The 25,823-nt window shown below is 43.7% G+C and overlaps 1 protein-coding gene across 2 annotated transcripts in view; it reads left to right on the forward strand.

The window, feature by feature from the left end:
• ARL13A (ARF like GTPase 13A) overlaps positions 1–15,024 on the forward strand; it is a 253,452-nt gene extending 238,428 nt beyond the window's left edge. For both annotated transcript variants that reach the window (XM_069213306.1, XM_069213316.1), the window contains exon 10: positions 10,456–15,024. In XM_069213306.1, coding sequence (XP_069069407.1) covers positions 10,456–10,532 — 77 coding nt within the window. In that variant the 3' untranslated portion in view covers positions 10,533–15,024. The remainder of the gene's footprint in view (positions 1–10,455) is intronic.
• Positions 15,025–25,823: the final 10,799 nt, after the last annotated feature.

Here is a 25,823-nt window from a genome sequence, read left to right on the forward strand (position 1 = left end):
ATAGATAACCCCACCTCTTTTCTCTTCACGGTCGCATCTTGCAATTGTGTGATCTTGTGCTGTGCTTTGGCAGTACACCTGCAACATGCAATTAGTCTTTTTCATTTCGGGTTGCCTAGTGTTGTTAGCCAGTAAGTTAAAATTACCCACATCAAGTTTACACCCTTCACAGATAAATGGGGTGTAGTCCAGCGTGATAACATTTTCACAAACCTTGTTTGTTGGTAGCTTTAATTGGTGGAGTTGGCAGCAGAAAAGGAAACTCGCTCTGTAAGCAAAAGGGAGGGGTCCTTGCCCCTTGAGGTATGGCGATGGGTGCAGATTGGTATGTCTTTGGTATACCAGCAGCGCGCCCGCTGCACGCATCTGCGTCCCAGAGTGCATTAAGCATACGGGACAGACTTGACAACTAAAGCGCTATCCTAGGATGGTGCTCTAGTTGTCTGTGTGATAAAATGGCACTGAACATAGCCAAAGTCCCCTGTTCTGCGGCAGCTGCTAGCGCGTCGGTCCTTAATAAGTAAACTTACAAGGGGACGCGTATAGGTCGATGAACCTTTTGATTCGTGTAGGGTGTTCTTACCATAGTTTTCATACAGAGTCAATAATCAACACACAATAATCAATAACCATTAGTCAAATCTACAATCAATGGAGTCAGTAATTTTCACACACCATGACTCTTCAGCCATGAATAACCACACCTTGATTATAAGTTTAGTACGTTTATTTCCCTTTTGATAACAATACTAATAATGGGCTCTTAATTCATCAACTCAAATTAAAGCAGATTTTAATGCGCTTGTTAATCAACCAGTTGCAGAAGACGTGACCTAATCAGAGCTTGAATCAAAAGACATTCTAAGGCATCGGAGAAAAGCCTGCCCACAACACTAGGAAGACAGAAGAAGGTCCAGCAAAAGAATAGTATATGTATTCGACCAACACAACTGACAGAGACTGAGCTCAGCTACCCAAGAGAAACAACATGAAAATCTGGGGTGTGACAGGGCTTCATCTCCTTCACAGGTTGACAATCCTCAACCTGATGGATACCTTACCCTTCTTTTTGCAGCTTTTAGAGGAAATCCTGGGAGAGATGGTGTTTCAACCATTGTATCACTGTTCTAGCTCTTACCAGCCTGTATCTATCATCAGTTAATGCTACAGTCACTAAAAACCCTCAACTGGGCCAGTTGCCAGTGGCTACTGGTGTCCTAAGTAACTGCTTAGGATGCCTCATCCTGTGGGTCCTGCCAATATCTTGAAGTTCTGAACATGAGTGGTTGTTATCGAGATGTAGACGCCCCCTACACTGAAATGACACGTAAGCTACACATAGTGGGAAGTGGCCTAATAGTCACTCGCCCACTAGCTTTGCTGCATTTGGGCCTGATTTATAGTTGGGTGGATGGTACTTCATTCTACTGTCTGCCAAATTTAGAAATTTCCCCTGGACCAGTGGTCATCTCTTTACATTAAAAAGAACCACCATCATGGCAGTTCCTTTCAGTGTACAATGCCCCCCACATCGTAGTAGTTTTCTGGCAGGTTCTGGCAGGGTGTGGGGGTGATTATGTTTTTTTCTGTCCAACACCGCCAGATTTTTCCTGGCAGTGATGGTCAAGAAAAAAACAACATTACACTACTGAACAATTGGGGGCTCTGTTAATGGAAAGCCTAAAGTCCACCCATCTCTAAATAAGGGTGGCGGACTGACGAATTGGCAGACAGAACACAATGGAGTACCGTTTCCACTATACTTTAAATCGCCTCCTTTGTGTTTTTACAGAGGTTGCAATGTGCCACGGGTAACAACCATATAGTTTAGGTGGGATGGCTACATTCATATGACATGAAGAGGCAGCTGTGCATCATCAACAAACGTTGGAATATATTGGATTGTGGTAATATGACTTTTGGAAACCCCTTTTTCCCTGAAAAGCAGAAAAAAATTGGAAGGACATGCTCATGCGCATTGAGGCCACTAAGTCAATGGACAAGGGGATTAATAGGCTGTGAAAATATGCAATGTATATGATTGCCTGCCAACGTAGTCTTTACTACACTGGTATTACTATCAGGGCACTAAACACAAGTATGCAAGAACATAGAAGTACAGTTAGGATCTCACATTTGACCAAATATAAAATTGGTCACTTATTTTAAGGAGGCAGGACTCATAAACAAACAGATGAATAGAATTGTCTTACAAAAGTGCAGCAAGTCACAAAAGAGTGTTCTTGATTCTGTGTAGTTGCTCGTTGTCAGCTATGTTGAGCATAGTATGAGCCTATTCCTGATTGGACAATGTAGAGGGTATGGCTGATTACTTACAGGCTCTACTCCATTGCGTTAGAACCAGCTGCCCTAGAACCTTGTGACCTGTGGGCCTGGTTAGCTGACCAGCGAGACGTGGGATTATACAAGGAAGCAGAAGGCGTGTCCCTTCTGAGACCCATTTTGCTTAAAACAAGGACAAACGCGTCCAACTCTTCACTTCAAATGGTGGCAAGAACCTGGAGGGGAGGTATTGTAGGTACTAACTGTGGTGCAAACCCCTGGAAGAAATAAGTTCTACGTTGTGGGCAATATATAACCTTGGAAAATCCAAAGGCCTCTTTTGCTGAAACAAGGAGGCAACTCTGTCCGCTCTGCTTTAATATTCTTAAGTGTCATGTTTTGTTATAGTGTGTAACTACAGGGGTGTGCTCCCTCCTCCTCCACAATGAGATATAAGGATGGTTTCCAAAAACGGGTGAGCTTGCATTCTACATATGCAGGGTTCAACTTTATGCTGCACATTTGATAGCCTTGGGTGAACACTTAAATGTTTGGCACAGTATGGTGACTCAAAAAAATGGTCCAATTCACTTCATTTGGACTATGGTGTTGCATTGGAGTAGTGTGTTTTCAGCTCGTGAAAAGTGAGCATGTGTGCAAGAAACGGATGGTTCTGCGTCTTTGTAAATGAAGGGTAAAGCCTTGAACTTATATCTGCACAACTGAAGGCCTTGGGTGATACCTATATGTGTGGCACAATATTGCGACTTGGAATAATGGCCTAATTCACAGCAGTTGCACTATACGTGACACTGAATGAGTGTGTGTCACTTCTGCAGGTATGATGAGTTAGAAGGTGGAAGTGACCTACAAATCACGTACACATATATGTATAATGAATGTACATCTCACTAGTGTTCAAGTCAGTTGGCCAATTTATATAGTCCAGTACACTAATGTGTATAAGCAAGTCAAGAGCATGTCATTGATAACTTTAATGTTTCATGTGTATATTGCCCCTAACAGGGGATGTCTGTTTGCTTTTTTTTTTCCAGGATCACAGATGTGCTTCATTGATTACGAACAGCCCAGTTAAGATATTTCTATTTTGCATGCAGGACCACATGATTCTATGCAAGTAGCTTGTTCAGTCACCACCTGGGAACACATTATCCTAAAGTCTGTCCTGATGAAAGCCCACGATCTTACAGACCTTCGTTGATGCTGAAACATGTTGACACTTGATTATTATATCCATCTAGATAAGGGTCATAGGACCATAATACCAATAGAGATCCCCTTATCTGCTATTTTTTAATCATACCTACTGGCACTACAAATAAAGTAATACCTTGGTGACCAGTAAGGTATTTTTATATTTAGAACCCAGTAGGATCTATACTAAGTGCTTCTGTCAGTTGATTGAGCCCACTTTGGGTTTCAGGTGCCAAGTTGGACCTGATGATGAAGCATGCCACTACTAGAGTGTGTGAGGATCACAAAAAAATAAATAATAATTTTATTTTGGTAAAGGGAATCACGTGACACTGAAAATATGTACAGTGCTGAACCCGGCAACATTATTTCTAAGTGATACTACTGAAATTGAGAAAGAGGAGGATGTTGAACATGATTGTCTCGAAGTAACTGAGTTGTGCACGAAACCGAGACCTGACATTAGAGATACCCGATTGGAAGAAAATGGCCAAATTGTTTTTGTCAACGGTTCTTGTTTGAGAGACAGTACAGGGACACTGAGAGCAGATATGCTGTGTGCACAATTACAGGTACCTTAGAAGCTTCCTGGCTTCAAGAAGTATATTCTGCTCAGGTAGCGGAATTGGTTGCTCTTACTAGGGCGTGCCATGTTTCTGCTCGATTGAGAGTCACCATCTACACAGATAGTCAATACAGATTCGGAATAGTTCATGATTTTGGTCAATTGTGGTCGCAGAGAGGTTTCCTGACCTCTACTGGGTCACCAGTGAGAAATGGTGAGAGAATAAAGGAGTTGTTATATGCGATTCAACTGCCAGAAGAAATTGCAGTGGTGAAATGGAGTGCACATCTAAAGTCACAGGACTACGTGTCCTTGGGAAATGGATATGTGGATCAAGTCACAAGATTTTGAGCATTGAAATGTATATAGTTCAAAGACAAGTGGGAATTGTTATCTGAAGAAGACACTACATATACGAGCTTTGCATTAAAAGTGATCGATACATTAGAGGAGTTAAAAACCTTGCAGAGTATTGTCGACAAAGACGAGAAAAGGTCATGGGGCAAAATGAAATGTGTTCAGAGACAGGATGAGTTGTGGGTAATCTGAGGAGGGTCAGATGGTATTGCCATATAGTCTGTTGTCTCAGATGGTGAGGTACTATCATGGTCAGGAACACATTCGAAGGGATGCCATGGTTCGTCTATTCAAAATTGATTGGTTCAACCCCAAGTTTAGACAGGCAGCTGAAGCAGTATGCCATCGATGTGTCATTTGTCAGCAATTAAATGCAGAGAATGGGACGTGGTAAATTTGAGCCACATTGGAAGAGCAGGAGGTCCATTCAGCAGAATGCAATTGGATTTCATGGAGATGCCTGCATGTGGAGGTTTGAGATATGTGTTGGTGATTGTGTGCATTTTTAGTCATTGGATTGAAGTGTACCCTACACAGAGAAATGATAGCCTCACAGTAGCAAAATTGTTGCTTAGAGAACTGATACCACCTTTCGGATTGCCAATCTATTTAGAATCAGAAATGGGATCTCACTTCAATAATGAAGTGATTAAACTATTGTGTGCAGCATTGAACATCAAACAGAAGTTGCATTGTAGCTACCGCCCTGAAGCATCAGGGCTAGTGGAACAGATGAATGGTACCTTGAAATCAAGAATTTCAAAAATGTGTGCAGCCGCAAATCTGATATGGCCAGATGCATTGCCTTTGGTGTTGATGTCACTGAGAAACACACCTGACAGGAAGAGAGGATTGCCACCCCACGAGATTCTCATGGGCAGAGCAATGAGGTTGCCAGCAGTTCCAGCAATTGCACTTGTCAACATTACAGATGATATGGTGTTGGATTACTGCAAGGGTCTAGCTGATGTAGTCCGCTCTTTCTCTCAGCAGGTGGAGGCCACCACACTGCCACGATCCAGGGAACAACCTGAGAGCTGGCGTCTGAGTTGTTGTCCAAAAACATGTTCGCAAGACATGCTTGGAGCCTCGTTGGAAGGGACCATACCAAGTGGTTCTAACGACTATGACTGCTGTGAAGTGTGCTGGGATCCCGAACTGGATTCACGCAAGCCACACAAAGAAAGTAGCATGTCCACTAGATCATGAAGAACCGTTGTTGAGAGTACCTACAACTGTGAGACAAATTACAGCATCAGAACAGGAAAAGGAGCAAGGAAGAACTAAAGCTGAACCTGAGCTCGTTGAAGACGGTTCTATCACCCCTGCGAGAGACGAAAGTGAAGACCTCTAGGAGGGTGCTGAGCAACCTATCGCAACCGAACCAGCAGGAGAGGGCTCTCCCAGAAGCAGATGATTCTGAGAGACAAACAGAGCAAGTGCCAAACCAAGAAGGGGTAGGAGTTGAGCTGGATCAAAGTGAAAGTGATCTGACTCTTCCTGAACTTATTGCAGGTCCATCAAGAGAAAACACCACAGAGAAAGAAAAGGGTTCAAGTCCAATCCTGAATAGAATACTAACAGAAGGTACATGAAAAGGAGATAAGTGTCCGAAATTGTAAGTGGAGAAAAGGAAAGAGGTGACTGTCGAACCAACAATAGAGGAAGGAGTAGACACTACGAGAAAGGAAGAATTAAGTGAAGGAGAGTTGAATGGTGATTGAAAGTTGAAAAGAAAAAGAATAGCAAGTCGAAGATATGCAGGTCCTGAATGGGCATATGCAACTACAAACGAATGGCAACACAAGTTTATGTCTTTTTGTTTTGATAGGGAAGTTACGAGTCAGTATTTTGAAGTGACCTGAAGAAAATTGATGAACTGAACTGTCGAAACAATCTGAGAAATATTTTTGAGGAAGAGATTGATTAAATAACCGGATAAGATATTGATAACCTGATTTGACATTTGAAACTGATTTTGACAAAGCTGCTAACCAAATTTGACAAGGAGAAGGGTTCCTGTAAGTGAAACTGATCGGCTGAAAGAATTGTCTATTTTTGATTTTGCTGCAATTTTCTAAGTTACTTTTTCTTTCTGATTCTTTACAGATACGGCTGAGGTAGATAAGCAAATTAGGGATGTTAGGCACTGTAAATATATGAGCATTGGTTTGGCAATTATGTGTGGAATATTGTTTATAGTGTTGATTGTGGGTATGTCTGTTCTTGATCCGAAAGGAGCCAACCATACTTCTGCTTTAGAGACTACTACATTAACAGCTTTAGAAAGATTCAAGTTAGAAGAGAAGTATTTGCATGACTTTACTAATGTTCAAGGAGAACTTTCTTCTAATGTTTTCTATTGCCTATTGAGTATGTTGAGACGATGGATGCAAAGGATTGTCTTGTGTGTACGCAGATTCCTTCATCAGTTGAGGAAGGAGTCACTTACCATAGTCTTCCACGAACATATGGGATAAGTTGTAGTCTGTTACTAACAAGATTCTATAATCAGGTGTACATCCAATATTTCTACTCCAATCACGACCTTGTGTTTTCGTTTGTTCCTATTATTAGGTATTTGAGTAAAGTAGCTAAGGATAATGGCATAGAATTAGTTAGAGGAATCTTTGAACCTACATTAACGTTTGGGACAGCCTATGCTCATAAAAATAATCTCACATGCTTGCTTACAACCTTAGAGAAAAACTTCCTAGATCACACTGATGACAGAAGAAAGGCGCTGAAAGAGAAATTAGAAAAAGGCTTAGAGATAAGGACTTATCAAAATGATTATGCTTACACTGCAATTGAAACACAAGGGAAATTAGCTTTAGATGCATTGCACGTAGGGAAGCTTTGTATATATAGGCCTAAAGCGCACACTGACACTTTATTTGTGGGTACGAGTGAATGTAGGCATGTGTTTTTGTTTCAGAGTAAATGGACATTTATGTTGAATGGTCAGGACCCTGCGATTCCGGGGATCTACTATATTTGTGGACTTAATGCTTATTACCATCTTCCAAGATGATGACATGGAACATGTTATTTCGGCTTAGTATTCTCAAAGGTTTACCAGATGGAGGATTTGAAAAAGTTTCTGAAGTTCACAGAATTACATTGTAAAAGACAGAGGGGGGAGACCTCTTGTGCGATAGTGGGAGATATATTTGGTGCAGTGATTCCTTCAGTGGGAGTCATCCTGAATTTAATTAAGATTCGAAAATTGTCTACCATTGTGGATAACATGCTGACAAACTTTTCAGGGGCTATACTCCTGATTGATACTGAATTGGCTGCGGATAGAGCTATGACTCTTCAAAATCGTCTTGCTTTAGACATTCTTTTAGCGAAAAATGGCAGAGTCTGTAAAATTATTAACTCTAGGCATTGCTGCTCTTACATTCCTAACAACAGTAAAGAGATAAGAGATTTACTTACTAATCGGACTAACGCAAGTAGTGATTTTAAGGAGTTGAAAGAACCAGGTGTTTGGGAAAAGGTTAGTAAGGGGTTTGCTTCAGTGGGAAATTGGCTTAGTAGTATTTGGAATGGGGTACTATTGAAAATCATACAGGGAATATTAATCATCATAGGTTGCTTATTAGGAATATGGGGATTATGTAAAATATGAAAAAGATTCAAATTAAAAAGGTCTAAAAATAATCAGAGGAGGGAAGAAAAGAATTTATAGGGAAAATTCAAGGAGAAGACAAAGGCCCTCATTACAACTCTGGCGGTCAAGGACCGCCAGGGTTGTTTTGACGATTGTACTGCCAACAGGCTGGCGGTACAATTTGCCATACTATAACCATGGCAGTATCGCCGCGGTCGCACCGCCGGGACCGGCGTTTTCTCACCATCGTTGTCCCAGCGGTTATAATCCGCCAGCGCTGCCCTGGGGATTATGACTTCCCTTCCTGCCAGCCTGTCCATGGCGGTAGAGACCGCCATGGAAAGGCTGTCAGAAAGGGGAGTCGCGGGGCCCCTGCACTGCCCATGCACTTGGCATGGGCAGTGCAGGGGCCCCCAGGCACAGCACAACCTTGCTGTTCACTGTCTGCCGGCCCAGCGGGGATGTTGTAATGCGGCCGGTGGGATTGCAGCTGCATACGTGGCCATTCGGCGGTCCAACCTTGGCAGACGGCATCCGCCGCCCACCAAGGTTGTAATATGGGCCAAAATATCGAAGAGATAGAATTGTAAAATTATGAGTGATAAATTTGGTGTGATGACACATTTAGTCATCATAGGAGGGATTGCTGAAGCAGATGTCTTTATTAGAAATTAATAATGAATGATGACGTATTTTGAATAATGACGTAGAAAAATGAATAACGTAGAAAATATGTGCACGTTTGAAATTGTGACCTCGAAGAATGGCCACCAGTGTTCACGAAATGAACTAAATAATTATGAATCCATATGAAATATTGAAAATGTATTAAGATTAATGTAGTTATATGTCATGTTAAGGGTTATGAATTATGTTTTTGCTTATTAATTATAGACCTTAACTTAGCGAGTGTCTTGGCCTAATTTTGCCAGGCCTCATTTGTAAGCTGTATTTCTTAGAGTTTAGTGAAAAATGCTGACAGAATGAACTAATTGTGAAATGCTGATTATTTTAATAAAATGCTTAGCAGAAACCTTCTATGGGAACCAACGGAAAGGAGATGATGTCTCTAGCAATGTATCTAATAGTTTATAATGTGCATGAGATGTACTTTCCCAGGACACGAACAATGAAGACACTGACTGGAGATGAAGATGCAACAAAATTGATACCTGACGAGCTGGATGATGAGAACATTGTAAAGCAGACCAATCAACGACATGTGAACTGTGAAATATTAGAATTCATAGATTTGGTAAATGGACATTATTGGGTAGAGCAATAACGTACAATTAATAGACCAATTGAAAATTGGGGGAATGGTTTGGAGAACTTTGATATAACAACGTGACAGAAGAGACCTGACGCAGGTTTTGAGGAGATTTTAGGCAGACTGCTGTTGAGAAGAAGAGATTCGATATTCTGTCATTGGGTTCATACTCTCCCACTGAGAGCCTGATGTTTTGCTGGTCGACTGGTGACCTGAGGATGAAGACTGATTCTGCTTGCTAACTCACACCGTGGATAGGTAGATATGACAATGACTGAATTGCATTTTTATTCCTTTTCTTTCTAGGTACCAACTGCGCTGACTTAATACTTTTCCTTAGGTAGATGTTTTCCAAATTTGTGTTCTAAATTGTTTTGTATGAAGCCCCACTTGCTGATGCTAATCTGTGTTAGTTGAGGTTACTTACATGTCGACTGACGAATTACAGAGATAGGTTGACAAACTATTTTGCTGAACTTGATGGAAATAATAGCTTTGCCGAGTTGGGTTTTACTAATCGATTTGCATGAGAATAATATAATCAACAGTGCCCCATTGAATTTCGATGTAGTAAAAGGGTTTTTCCAGAATTAAAGACTATTTAAAAAGTAACTCAGGGCCTGATTTAGACCTTGGTGGAGGGGAATACTCCATCACAATCGTGGCGGATACCCGTCCGCCATATTACAATTCCATTATATCCTATGGGGATTGTAAAACGGCGGACGGAGTATTTTATCCTCCAAGTTCTAAATCAGGCCCTCAGTGTAAAAGTGTTTAAATATTCCAGGATTTATTGTTCCACACTTCTTGTGAGTGTTTACTACATGAGGCAGTTCGATGTCAATGTACCCAGCACACAGACCTCAAGGAGTCCCAGGACAGAGTTGAGCAGCTCACGCGTTATGTTTTCTTTCTCTACATTCACAGTGAAAACAAAAGTACAAGTAACAAAATGTAAAAAAACAGGACTGGATAAACTACTCATGCCTGACACTGAGTAGTTTGAGGTATTGGGCAGAGTCAACTTTAAGGTGCAATGAGGTGATGATTGTAAACTGTTGTCTAAGGGTGACTGAAAAGCCAGGCAAATCGCCTTGAAAAGGGCGTTGTTAACAATCTTTGTTTTTGTTGGTTTTCTTGTAGATTTGTACCGGAAAGCTATGCTCACGCTGAAACGGAGGCAACAACAGCAGAGTCACCCTAGCAATATCAGTCCCTGAAGAAATAATCCACAGACAGGGGACCAATCTTTAAACTTTTGTGTTTTTAAAAAAAAATCTCATTTAGTGTTATTGATGTTTGGAAAATGGTCCAGTGAGCTTGTGGTAGAATTCTCAGGAATATAAAGGGATCTTTACAAACATATCTGCACCCTCCTGTATTGTTTGGTAACTAATTACAAGGAATAAAGATACAATAAATGACCTTATATCTGAAAAGTCGATATAGGTTCAATGTTAGTACCAAATAATTGTACTATCAGCGACAGGTTTTCACTTGACTCCACGTCAGCAAGGATGCAATTGTGACTCTTGTACAACCTAAATGCCAGGGCTAGCGGAGATGACATGACACACACTCTCGCCACCTATCACAGGTCTGGCCCTTTGTACCATTTAGCCCTCAACAGCCTCCCTTTCACTGGTAAGGGTAGGGCTGTCCCATTGATCAGAGAAAAATACTGGCCAAATACCAACTTTTCCTGCTTTTTTACTTGCATTGGCATAAAATGTTGGCCATGCCGGTAAAATACTGGCCAGGTGTCAATCCTAGCTGAGGAACAAATAATAGAATATGCAGAAAGTAAACGTGTCTCCTCAAGCCTTGTTTCTTTTTATTACTATCAGCCTTTATGACCCATAAGAACAGGCATGGTGAGATCATGGCTAATAAAACCTACCAAAAAATAAGCCAGGTGACTCTTTTATACCCGTAATTGGCATCCATGGACATGATGGTGCAGTCCTAGGGTTCTTTTTACAGACTAACCTGGCGAAATCCAATGAGAGTAGGGGAATGCAATCATAATGACATTTTACAGAATACATTCGTTTGCTAATAATAAATTGAGTAATAGATTCCCTATTACAGAATACATTCCTTTGTAAATAAAAATACATGACTACTGCAGAATCATGTCCTTGATCGCATGAAGTCACTTGGTGACTCTATTTTTATAGCCACCTGCCATGTTAGCATGTTAGAGTGTAAAAGAGAGACTGTAAATTTTCCAAGTCGATGTGGATGGATTATCTGCAATCCCATTCTTTCATTCCCCAGTCTACTCCAGTCTGTGACTAATTAAGAACAGAAGAAATTCCCATTGCCGCTAAGTGAAGAATCACAGTATCATTAACCAAAGAAAACACATGGAAAGTGAGGTTGATGTCCCAACTAAACCTGTACATGTTGTGTGGTTTTAGTGTTGATTTATATTTGGCACTCTTTACCCATTAATTGAGATCATGCAAGCATTCTTCAGGTAGAGGGGTACAGTCAGCAATAAATGGTTATCCTCTAGTCTAGATGAAAAGAAATAATCTGTGCTGGATGGATAAACATAAGGCAAATACTTTCAGACCAATGTAACAGCACTACTGAGCAAGTGTTGTGCTTGGTAGTTGCACCCCATCAAATACGTAGATTGGTCAATGTATCAATGTATTGCCACCAATATTGATTGTGTTTGTTAGTTACATCCTATCAAGCACTAACACTTAGTGCATTGTGCAGCATTTTGATAAAGAGGACACAGTACTGTGGGGTTGATTACAAGGATCTGGGAATTGTAAAGTGAAATAGAATATATGTTTGATTATTCCAACAAACTAAATATATTCTAAGGAGAACTGGAGAGGGAGATTAAGTGACAATGTACAGTAAAATGTTAAATCCAGAGAACCATGCTGGAGGGAGCATAGCTTGAGAAGGTGTTTGAAGAAAGGGAGTGGTGAGAAGGTTTCTTTAAGATACAGTGTCTCAGTAAAAATTAACACGATGAACAAAATAATAGAAAATGCTCATGGTACAGTTCAGAGTAGAAACAGAATGAAAACAATGAAATTGGAAACCTAACGCTTGATTCAATATGATGTTTTTAAATGTTGTAAACCCACTGTTCCTGGGCTTAAACCTAAAAATTGATTAGTATATTTATATGTTTTGTAAGGCTAACAAACAGCTTAAAGGGTGACTTGTATGTGCAAAATAAATTGTGAATTGGGTCCTTGGCATGTAGAAGGTGGAGTAGACTGGTATAGGGTTGGAAGACTTTAGAACAAGAAACTGACAAACAAAACGCATTTTAGCAAAGTGATGGGCACAAAACAAAACAGGGAGAAAAAGCAACAAGAATATTTCCCATTTAGAGGACATTATGATGAGGCCCTGGATTGGTGTACCACGAGAGTAATGGGCTTGGTGCTATACTGAACTTTGACAAACAGTTGTGCTCAATGATCATTTATGAGCTGTGCAACTGGTTACATGAAGCGTTGCCCAACTTTCTGCAAATAAGATTTTATTCAGAGCTTTGTGGTTCATGTGTAGTGAGCTAGTGGTGTAATAAAAAACAAGTGCTAATTGTCTCTTGCACCACAATTATCAGTAGTGCTTTATAGCAATAAGCATTTATAGATAAAGGTGGAGTAATATTGATAATAAAAACAGTAATGAGTAATGATTGCTAAGGTCTAGGGTCAGATGACATTTCCAAACAGCCACTCAAATTATCATAATCATATTGCCTACCAACTCCCCCTTGCTACTTTATTATGCACATTTCACCAAACATATCCTGGTGTAGTCATGGAACGAGAAGTGGCAAGGCAGTTGCATGAACTTTGGAAACAAACTGCCGTTTAAACAATCAACTGCCAGATTTCGGATCGATGACGGGAACCAAAAGTACACTCGCAGACATCTGAGAGGATCTACTGAATGCCTTGGATGAGTTTGTAGTAGATGTCTAGGTGCTCGGTAAACAGAAGCCTCCACCCCATCTACCTTCTGGGAGGAATCAGAGGGTCCAGCGAGGCATCCACACCCTGAGTGCATTTGGGAATTTGACCAGTAAAAATATTGCACTTGAGGTATAGATTTGATTGTGGGGAAGAAACTGACTTCAGAGTCTAAACACATACTCCCTTCCCTCCTATGACTTCATCCCACGCTACATCGCCAAAGCTAAAGTAATAACATATGACCAAAGTACATATTGACCAGGTGGGGTTTCCAGAGAATTCCTACACATGATATATGCTATGGGAGGATTCGGGAGATTTTTTTTCACTGAAAACAGACCCATTTCAGTCACTGACCTAACAACTGGACTATGATTGATTATACGTCATCGAAGTTCAGAGCTCAGCGAACTAAATAGATATAAGGAGCTTTGTGATGCTCAATAAGTGGCTTAACAGAATGCAGAAATTCAGGGGGACTGTCTTTTGCTTCTGTTAAATTTACACTGTTCACACATAGCATTCTGATGTATCTGTTATCTGCCTTGAGAACTGCCTCACTCCAAAGGAATTTGAAGTCTTGGCCTCTCGTCCTAGATGTACAACTAATTTACCTGTTCGGAAAATGCCCACAAAACTGTTTGAAGCCTTAAATATAACATCCTCATAGGATTTTGATCAGGGCTTCCTACCCTGGTGTAAAGACTGTGTGATAGGCGTACTTTACTATCACATCAGAGATTGCTACCGCTAAAGAGATTAGGCTATGGGAAATGTATGGAAGCTGTGGTAAGACAACCCCTGGCTCAGTAAACACCGTTAAGGACAAACAGAGCGAACACAAATCAGACATGAGTAAATAGTTGTTCATGACACATAGAACACTTTGTGCCTGATCCGGAGTTTAGCAGAGGGGGTTACTCTGTCTCACACGTGACGGATATCTCGTCCGTCATATTACGATCCTATTATAGCCTGCATAGATTGTAATATGACGGACAGGTTATCCGTCACATTTGTGATGGAGTACCCTGTGCATCAAACTCTAAATCAGGCCTAAGTAGTCAGCAGGCACAAACACTAGGCCAAGTACCATCTCATGTGCGATGATGAATGGCTCTCTCACCAGCCACCATTAGGGAATGCATACCCCACCACTGATAACCTCAAACATCTCCCACTCACAGGGACTGCACTTTTTAGCTTCCGAGAGACTCATCCACAGGGTGCTGGATTCAGTGAAAGTATACACTAGGATCTGGATTCCTTTGTTAGAAAGCAGGTGATGCTCTATTGGAGACAAAGTATCGGCCCATGTCTGCCTCATGCACTAATGACTGGATTGGTTCAGACCATTAGAATTGCAGCTACAGTCACCCACAGCTTTTCTACAGGTCTTTTATTATGATGCCACCAAGAGGCTAACTATAGGATGAGCACACCTCTTTTTCTGTCCACGGTTTTGCTGGCACTTTGGGTCTGAAACCCAGTCTCGACCTCAATTTCTTCTCACTGGAATAGCAGAGTCCCGTTTCTCCTGTCCCCATTTCTCCCTTGCCCCGTTACTGCGACTTCTTCGACCATCTTGTCCTCGCCGACAGTTTGTGAACCCCTCCCACTTTCTCCTTTCAATATTAAGCCCTCAGAAGGGCGGTGGTTGTTGTTTTTGGCTCCTCTTGGTAATGTGCTTTGTGTACCTGCCTCTGTAACTGTTGCTGGATATGATGTGGATTGTGGTGTATATTTGTGAACTGGTAAAATATTTCTAATAAAGAAATACTTTCAAAAAAATACATAATAAATAGTGCAATTGTATACAAGAAGAACGTGCGTGCCCTCGGTGCTCAGCAGGATTCCACCCCAGAAGCACAAAACCGTTTCCTCAATATTTGCCACTAACACAATGATTGATCCCTAGGTGAGAACAGCGGTGCCTCCCTGACAGCTCCAGAGGATGCTTAGAACAGTAGCTCCTTAGGAAATACTTGATTCAGTCCCGTAAACGTGTGCATCATCATGTGTAGTAATATATCTTGGCTACTGTTAGTCATTTTCTCAATTGCTTTACATCATTCAAAACACAACTAACTCAGCGAAGAATCATGTTGCGGTACCGGCACACAGTATGAGGTGATTACTGCAAAGTGGCGATTGACCGACAAATTTGAATTTTACAAGGTTATCTACAGGTATGCCAAAAACATGAAATCAGTTAATTCCGTGACTTTAATGTGTTGATGTTTCAGGGTGAGTAGTTTTGTGTTACTCTTGTCTTTGGTGTGAGTTACTCTTGAAGTTCTAACGTTGATTAGCGCAATGCATTTTCTGCGAGGGTGGGGTCTTTCTCAGACAAATGTTGGACTTACTCATGAATGTCAGGAAAAATTAATGCGTACTCTGTCGTCTAATTCTCATTTTCCCCATGAGCATACATGTTTTACTCTTGGAAATCCATGAGTAAGCTCACTTAAGACTACAGTAAGACTCGACTACTCAGAGAAAAAGCTATGTGAAGGGGGCCAAAAGTCTACATATACCTTTGTTATATATAGCACTATAAGGAGGAGCATTCCAGAAATAGTACACTTATTCCATCTCCACCCCCCTCCGACATGGCATTTTACCAGGCCTTCAAGACTAGGACATTCATTAACCCTTGCAACCAATTTCTAGATTCACTTGTAACTCATCTACAGGGGGTTTGCATGGTACACTGTGCACCGTATGCCACCGTGCATGCCCCATACTTGAAAGACAGAAAACTGCTCAGTATCTTGCATCCTGCATGATCTTCTCAGGTCGCGTTTTCATGCAAACTGACTGTGCGCTGTCAGTGTTATCAGCAGTCATGAAGGAGAACAGAGGAGTGGAGGGCTAAGACATGTTGATAATCTATTTGCCTACTACTGTGCAATTATATAGCCATCTAGACTGCGCATGTGTTTTGGTGTAATTCAGATGCACCCTTTCACACAGGAACAGTCCATATCACTTAACAAATATACTGTGCATGCCCAAGGCAATGAAGCACTGTCTGCTCAATGTAGTTGTCAAGGATGCTCATTAAAGAGACCCCACCTAACCAACTGGAGGAAGAAGAAAGTAGCAGATGTGGGATTCCAAGCCATTTCCAAGCTTCTAAGAGGAATTGTTTCCAACACTATCAGAAGCTGGACAAGAGCATGAGGCATTGCTTCCTCTCTTTAAATCTGCCCCTTTTGCTCTGAGTGCCTTCCTGTTAATGCACTTGGCTCTTTGTGGGATTCCTGAAGTCGCCTGCCGCAAAGGAGTGGAGTCTTGACCTGCATCCAACTATCATCATCTCTACGGTCAGTGAAGTGGACGCAAGATAAGTGAAAACATATTTCTGATGTTGCTGTGTTTATGAGAGTGTGTGTAATCATGTCCACATTAAACTATGTAAGTATGGGTGAATGAGTATTTCTTAGTGTATTGGCCCTAGCATATTGGTGGTAATGCTTGGCATATTGGGGCCACCCCTGGCAAGATGCTTCCCAGCAAAATATTGGCCTTGGCACATTCGTGGCAATTCTTGGCATACTACAACTATCTGTGACAAGATGGGTTCCAGCAATGGTTATACACACCTTTGTAAGGCAGAATCGATTCATGTGAGTCTGCAGTACATATAAATACTTAATATAAATAGAAAATTGGTGTTTGGGCACCAGGCAGGTGTTAAATAAAAATGTGAAAAGGCAATTGAGGAAAAATACTGCAAGCTTTTTCATGGAAATGATAAACCTTTGTTTGGGGTCATCAGTGTATTTTTCCAAAATGCAAACTCTTCACAAAATATGTCTATAGTCATAAACTGACAACCAGATGTTTGGGAATACATTTATTGAACTTCCTCTGCATGGAGCCACTCGGGCATTTACTCATCAATAACAACATCAAATTTCATCACTATACAATGCCTCTTTCACTGCTAGCACCTTATGCAGAACTGAATGGCCAGCATCTACATGAAGTTCAAACTCACCAAACAAAAGTCCTATTATTCTTCAAGAACGACAAGCAACTAATAGTCCAAATCCAAGTACATGAACATGGAAAGATTTGAACCTGACTTTCACCAATACGAATTAACCCCAATTCAACCTGAACACCAAACACTCCCTCAAAAAAAACATAACCAAGAAAATAAATACAGTTTGATACCAGCTGAAGAAAGTTAAATCATTCACCTCAGCAAGGTATGGCAGAACTGATGTTCAAGACCTCATACTCTTGCATCTGGATACTGGTAATGTCCTCTCATACTTAGTGCAGGACACAGCAATATGGTTACTGGGAGGAGACACCCTTTCTTCAGGCAAGAAAGAAACACAAGAGACCTTCACAGCATCCAGTCCTTGCGAAGATGGGTGAGCCGGAAGGCCAAGATTTTGATCATGTAGAGGCAAAAAAAGCATTGAGGATCCCCATAAAGAAACACAAAAAGGAAGGATCCAGGAAGACTTCTGCTCCAATAAAGGAATGACCTCTGCTTTGAATGTGGGCCTTACGTTGACGATATCCACCACGTCTTATAGTATGGGAGGTTCATCTCAAAAACTGATTTCATTCTTTTACCCATTAAGTAATGGTTCTTCTTTTTGAATTTGAAAACATTTTGGAAAGTAGAAAGCAACCACAATCCTCTACGTGCAACTTTCATTCTCTGGTGCAAACCATGAGAAAAAGAGGAGATGATGCATGCCTTGAAATTAGAAACAGAACAAGACTCAGGTAAGCTAATATCGAAAAGAAGGGTCTAGCGGAGTAGTTGATAGAACTGGAGATTACCCCTCTGAAAGAAAAGACAACTTTAAATCCCTGATGGCCCAGCAAAGGTGAACAGGACGGCTTTTCACCATTCTATCTTCACATGTGCTGCCAAATCTTCATTACTGCACTACACTATCAGTCTAATACAAAACAAAGAACCTTTCTCTGACTAGCGAGGAGTCCAGTAGCGCACCTACAGACAGAGAAAAACAAAACATGTGAAACGTATAAATTCAGGCCTAGTTACAAGCTAAATGGTCCCAAGATTCAAAATGGAGGGTAGGTAACTACTTCAACATAAGTAAATTAATTAGTTATATTCGAGAAAGTATACATTTTCTATAAAGGGAAGTACTGTGGTTACAGTTCAGTTAACTATCTTCTAAAGGTGACTCTCAGTTCCCCTTAAAGGTGACGGAGCTCTGTGGCCCCAGAAGAATTTCCTTCTCCCTGGTTCCGGGTTCAACAACCACCAGTGCTCGGGTGGGACACCATCACTCTCCTGACCTATAGTGGTCGAATGCACTTTTGGACTTGGCAAAGAGTGTAGTAGTCATAATAATTCAAACACAAATCAATTACATTATACCATAAAAATTTTAAACACCATAAACAATTTAAACACTAGATCAAACTCCAAACTGAACAAAGTTTCAAAGCTGTATTACAATCCAAAACTCAATCTCACAAACATGGTGCGCAGAACTAAATTATAAACAAACATGAACACCATAGGCTAACCGAAACGTCTAAAAAGAATTAGCCTTCTAAACATCAATACCGTTAGACACTCCAAAAGAATAATGTAGATTAGCAAAAATATGATATGCACATTATTATTACAATTCAAAGCAGATGATGGTGACATCAGTAAATCATCAAAATGCAGCTTAACATTCAATTTCAGATTTCAGAGCTGGGCCATTCCTATCACTAACATGAATTTGGACTTGAATGTGGAGGAATGAGCTAACACAAGCGGGCAAAAGCAAAAATAAAAGAAGGACAAAAATAATTTGGAAAAACATCTAACTAAGATAACTCACTATAAAAATATGTTGGTTGAAGTACCTAACTGAAAAGGAAGCAAGAAACCACATTTAATTATACCTCTCCTCTTGGGACAGCAGACAGTGGTAGTTCATCAGGTAGGATAGTCACCTTCTTCAGGCGTCAGCTGACAGCAGCATCAGGACAGTGCAGAACATGGGCTTCACATAGGATAGATGAGTAGTTCAGAATTAGCTGGCCTCATTAGTACTGAACCACATCACAGAATAAGGCAGTTAAACTATGCTGAGGAAACTCATCAGGGGAATTAGAAAATAGGAGAAGGACAGGAGACTTAAACAGGGTTCCGGACAGCTTTGAGGCAGGAAAATAACTAACTCAAATCTTTCTCAGGACAGTCTGACTTCAATTTCAAAGTTCCTCACTAATTAAAAATATACACGATCCAATTTATTGGTCCTTCAGGCGGCACAGCACTTCGGACATCAGTTTCAACATTCAATCACTGCAGATGGCACCATTGAATTCTGTTACTTTTAGGAATCTTCTCAGCAAAAATGCATTGTCGTCGGATGATTTCACACGTTTCTAACAAAATATTACTTACTCTAATTATTTGTTACTTGAGATCCTTCCTCACGGCTCACAATAAACTAAACCAATACTTTTCACATAAAAACTACAAGTTTCCTGAACTGTTCAACAGATTAAACAAATGGAGCTACATTGTTGCTTCTAAAACATGTCTCTCGCCTATAATACAATAGGGCATTCAACATTCACATTAACAGCATAAGGAAATAATTCAGGTCAGAGGGGACAGAATAAACAAATGATTTTCCATTATTTCCTGCAAAATGAATCTCTTCAGACTTTGTGAAGCTAAGAAGCCTCAATACACATTAATACATTTCGTAAATTAATAAACCTATTGCTCACCTTACAATTCATATATGCAAAGCAAATTATTTAATCACAAACATTGTTCAAACCATGTTACAACACATTTAAACGTGCAATTATTTTTCTACACACAGGTAACTTGCAATAATGAAATTCATTTAATTCAGTATACGTACAATTAATTCATATTCATTTAATACACTTCAATTCTTATTCTACCTTTTAATAAACATTCTTTAACATTAGCTCACCTTGGTACTTTCATTTAATAAAATACAAAATTCTCATGTTAAAACATAGGCCCTCATTACGACCCTGGCGGTTGGTGCTTAAGTGACAGTAATACTGCCAACAGGCCGGTGGTAATAAATATGAAATTCTGACCATGGCGGAAACCGTTCAGACAGACAGCCACTTTAACACACTGACGCCAGGGCGAAACCAACAGGCACCATGGCGGTAACCACCTACAGCCAGGTGGAAGACAATGTTTCCGGGGCGATACCAACGACATCAAAAACCTGGCGGAAACACTGCACAGAAGGGAAACGACTCACCTGTGGAGACTCAGGGAAGACCCACGCCGCCATGGAGCCCGAGTTGCATGTGTTCCCCATGCTCTTTTACCTTCTGCTCCATTACGAGCACCAACACCGGCAAAGACGACCACAGTGAGTACTGCTGCCCAGCACATGGGAGGGGGGGGAGGAAAAAGAGAGTGACACATACACGCTACACACACACCCCCAAGACCATACACACAAACAGATGCAGTAACATTACATATTTACCCTGTGCCCCTCAGGAATAATGCAAGGACAAAAGCAATTGATTAAAGTGAGTGTAATAGGATAAAATAGCATAAATACGTGCTTCAAAATAAAAAAGTATACACATATTTACAAATGTAGGGAAATTGCCCAGTCCTCAATGTCTGTGGGCCACAGGGCCACATCACATAGTCCAAGGCCCCACCTTACTCCTGCAACAACACGGAGAGAACACTGCAGGGACGTCAGGTCGAAAATAGCCAGGCACCTCAGGGGGATGGGAAATGGGGGGGCACCTCAGCCGGAAGATGATACAACGCCACTGGTCCTGGAGGGGCCAACATGCCCTGTGCTTGATCCTGGGGAGTGCAAGGTCACAGTCTCTCAAGTGGGTGATTCGCCCACTGCTTGGTCCTGGGAAGTGCAAGGCCACAGTCTCTCAAGTGGGTGATTTGCCCACTGGCTCTGGAGGGGGCAACATGCCCTGTACTTGATCCTGTGGAGTGCAAGGCCACAGTCTCTCAAGTGGGTGATATTCCCACTGCTTGGTCCTGGGGAGTGCAAGACCACAGTTTCTCAAGTGGGTGATTTGCCCACTGATTGGTCCTGGGGAGTGCAAGGCCACAGTCTCTCAAGTGGGTGATTTGCCCACTAATTGGACCTGGGGAGTGCAAAGCCAAAGTCTCTAAAATGGGTGATATGTCCACTGCTTGGTCCTGGGGAGTGCAAGGCCACAGTCTCTCAAGTGGGTGATGTGCCCACTGCTTGGTCCTGGGGAGTGCAAGGCCACAATCTCTCAAGTGGGTGACGTCTTCCATTGGTTCTGGAGGGGGCATTGTGCCCAGTGAGCTTCATCCTGGGGAGGATTGGGTGAGTGTATGGCTTCTACACTGGTTCTGAAGGGGGCATTGTGCCCAGTGAGCTTTTTCCTGTGGAGGATGGGGTGAGTGGATGGCTTCTCCACTGGTTCTGGAGGGGGAATTGTGCCCAGTGAGCTTCACCCTGTGGAGGATGGGGTGAGTGGATCGCTTCTCCACTGGTTCTGGAGGAGGCATTGTGCCCAGTGAGCTTCATCCTGTGGAGGATAGGGTGAGTGGATGACTTCTCCACTGGTTCTGGAGGGAGTATTGTGCCCAGTGAGCTTCATCCTGGGGAGGATAGGGGTGAGTGAATGGCTTCTCCACTGGTTCTGGAGGGGGCATTGAGCCCTGTGATGCAGATCTTGGGGAGTGCAAGGTCACAGTTTCTCCCCTGGGTGTCAGACCCACAGGATTTGCAGGGGCCAGGCCGCACAACAGCTCATAGACGCAGAACTACACACTGTCCACCAGCGGTGACGGCTGCTCACTGGTGGCAGTGGTGCTGCTAATGGTGGAGCTGGCAATGGTGGGGGGAGGCTCCAGCCCTTCCCCTGCAGCCTCGGACGTGTGCCCACAGGGGCTGCTGCTGCTGATGGTGGTGCTGGTGGCGGTGCTGGCAGCGGTGGGGGGGGAGGCTCCAGCCCATACCCCGGCAGCCTCAGACGGCTGAACCACCATGGTTGGTGGTGGGGGCTCCGACTGAGTCCCAGCATCAGGCCTCTTGTCCTTTCTGCCTGCTGATGCTGGCCCCTTGCCCTTCTAGCCAGCAGCTCGGGATGGCTCCTTGCTCCTTTTGGCAGCATCTGGGGACTGCTCCTTGCCCTTCCTTTCAGCAGCCAGGGTTTGTTCCTGGCCTTTCCTTTTAGCAGCTGGGGATGCCTCCTTGCCCTCCCTTGCAGCAGCTGGAGGTGCCTCCCTGCCCTTCCTTGCAGCACTTGGTGCAGGCACCCTTTCAGTGTGGCTGCCTGGTCCCCGGGATCCTCTCCCACCTGGAGTAGCTGTGGACACTACTGCGCCTGTGCGCTGGGTGGCTGAGGTGCTTGCCAGGGTTTTGACCACCCTGGCCTGACGTGAGGGACTGGGGGGAGAGGAATAGGGAAGAGGTCAATGTTTACGAGGAAAAGCTTCTTTGGGACATTGGGGCGGGAAGCAGGAGATGGTTTGGGAGTGCAGGAAGAGGGAGTGGTTGTAGGAGGTGTCAGTCTGCTGAGTTTGGGTGCAGGTGCATGGGCTGGATGCTGTTGTGAGGTGGATGGCTGTTGGGTGTCTGAGTGCTTGCGTTTGTGTACTTTTGGAGGAGGGGGCACAGACACAGTGGGAGAGGACACAGGGGACGTGTGCATGGTAGTGGGGACGGTGACTGCCAGTGAGGGCCGTGCGCTGTTAGGTGTGCTGGTGATGGGGGTAGTGGATGAGGATGTAGTGCATGCAGGTGTGAGTGGAGACGAAACTGGGAGGGAGGTGGACGATGAGGAGGAGGGGGCCACAGTGGAGGCAGTGGATGTTGGTATGTCTGACTCTGGTTTTTGTTTGAGTGCCTGTGGGATGAAGTGAGGTGCTTGTGTTTGCAATGTCCACTCTTGTGGGTTGCCCTAGGTGCATGCTGGTCTGACTGTGAGCTTGGGATAGGTTGGGGTTGAAGGGAATGGGATTGGTAATGGCTGCCATCAGAGAGGAGGCCAGAGCCTAAATTGATCTCTGTTGAGCTGCCATGCCAGTGTGAATGCCCTCCAGGAATGCATTTATCTGTTACATTTGGGCTGCCAGCCCCTGGATGACATTCACAATGGTTGACTGCCCAACAGAGATGGATCGCAGGATGTCAATAGCCTCCTCACCCAGGGCAGCAGGGCTAACTGGGGCAGGGCCTGAGGTGCCTGGGGCAAAGGAGGTGCCCACCCTCCTGGGTGAGAGGACACGGGAAACTCGCTGAGGGGCTGCTGGAAGGGTGGTGCTTGCACTGGCGATGGCGGCAGTAGCTGGGGTGGGCACAGAAGTGTCCGCCACCACCAGGGACCTCCCATCGGAGGAAGTATCTGTGTCCAAACTGTCCCCTCCTGTCTCCGCCGGGGTGCTCCTCTCGCCCTCCGTCCTACTGGTGCCCTCACCGTCGGTGTATTCGACCTCTTGGGTCCTGTGGGATGCAGCTCCCTCCGTCACCGGTGCCTCTGCTCCTCCGCCAGATGATGCTAATGCACATAAGGACAGGGTGACAAAACAAAAAGGGGGGGAGACACAAAGGATACACTTGGTCAATGGCGCCACCAACACCCCCGTTGGCCTCCACGACACACTCACAGACAGAGAACAGCCCTACGCACTAAGCAATGCACTACCAGTCACAATGCTAGTCACCAGGCCATGGATAGGGACACCCAATGCCAATTGCAGCATACCTGAGACCCACTGACCCCTGCCCAGTAGTGGATGCCTACTAGCTAGGTGCAATACCAGGCTTGGCCTAGGGGCACCCGCAGGGCCCACACACTCCACCCGGATCCAACCCTACCAGACGCAAGTTGTATATTGGGGCACTGTACTCACCCCCTTGTGGCTGCTGTGATGCCCCCATGCGCCCATCCAGCTCTGGATAGGCCACCGCCAGTATGCAGGCCATCAGGGGGGTCAGGGTTCGACGGGCACCCCTTCCACGTTGGAAGGCCATCCCCAGCTGGGCCTCTGCGGTCTTCCGTGCCCAGTGTCTCAGGTCATCCCACCGTTTCAGACAGTGGGTGCTCCGCCTGCCGTAGACCCCCAGGGTCCATACCTCCTTGGCGATGGCACGCCATATTCCCTTCTTTTGATGGGTGCTGACCTGCAGGGAAATGGACACAGGGAAAGGTATAAGTCCGACCGTCCTCCCTGTTAAACTCATGGCCCACCATGCCCCTTCCCATTCCCATTAGCACAGACATGGCCCACCATACATGCTGCACGCTGCCCAGGGCCCATCCACCACCCACCCCTTACATGAAGCCTTCACACACAGCACTCAATGCATTCACACCCCTTGCCTCATACTCACGGTGTACTCACCTGTTGGTCTGGAGGCCCATACAGCATTCGGTACTGGGGTAGGACCCCATCCACCAGTCTCTCTAACTCCACCGAGGTGAAGGCAGGGGTCCTTTCCCAAGTCACACAAGCCATGATCAGTTCCAGAAACAGGTCACAGTAGCACATGCAGTGTAGGTCCTCTCCTGTTGAAGGTCAGGTAGAAAGTGAGTGAACAGATAGAAAATGGCGGTAACGTCCGCGGCGGTGCATACCATCACTGCTGGTGTACATCACCATTGGCCACTGTACCCCATAGGGCCTGATGTTAACCAATGAGGAGTTGCACAGCGGTTTTTGACAGCCTCCCGCAACGGTGCACAACGTCAGCAGAATTACCTCATTTCCACCAGTCCCTCCATACAGGACAGGCAGACGCCATTTCAGGGGGGGGCAGGCCATTGATCCTAACTGCATCACAGTAAACAAATGCACCATTTGGACATCTCCAACAAAATACTGTTACAATCACAATATGCATTGAACTGTAGTGGTTGGAATTAAGAGATAATGACCAGCTGCTAACTATTCTACCCCATAGTTTGCAACTGTGGCGGATGAACAGGAGATGGAGACACCCCCGTGTAAAGACCCCTGATGGACTTGCCAACAATGGAGGACCGGCACATTATCCTCACCTATGGACTTTACAGGGCCACAATCACAGAGCTGTGTGCCCAATTGAAGCCTGACCTGATATCTGCTATCCGTCACCCCACTGGGATCCCCCTCTTGTGCAAGTTCTATCTGTGCTCCATTTCCTGGCAACTGTTTCTTTACAAGTGACTGTGGTCTTGGCAGCAGGAATGTCACAGCCAATGTTTTCAATAGTGCTGACCAGAGTGTTGTCTGCCCTGATTAAACACATGTACAGCTACATCGTTTCCCCCCAGGTGGAGGATTTGGCCACAGTGAAGGCCGAGTTCTATGCAATGGGACATATCCCCAACATAATTGGGGATATTGATGGAACACATATTGCATTTGTCCCACCGGCGAAATGAACAGGTGTTCAGAAATCGAAAAAGCTTTCACTCCATGAATGTGCAGATGGTGTGTTTGGCGAACCAGTACATCTCCCACGGTATGCAAAGTATCCTGGGTCTGTGCATGATGCCTTTATGCTGAGGAACAGCAGCATCCCAAAAATGACGGCT

This window comes from Pleurodeles waltl, chromosome 2_1 (genome assembly GCF_031143425.1).
Source record: "Pleurodeles waltl isolate 20211129_DDA chromosome 2_1, aPleWal1.hap1.20221129, whole genome shotgun sequence".
Lineage (NCBI taxonomy): Eukaryota > Metazoa > Chordata > Amphibia > Caudata > Salamandridae > Pleurodeles > Pleurodeles waltl.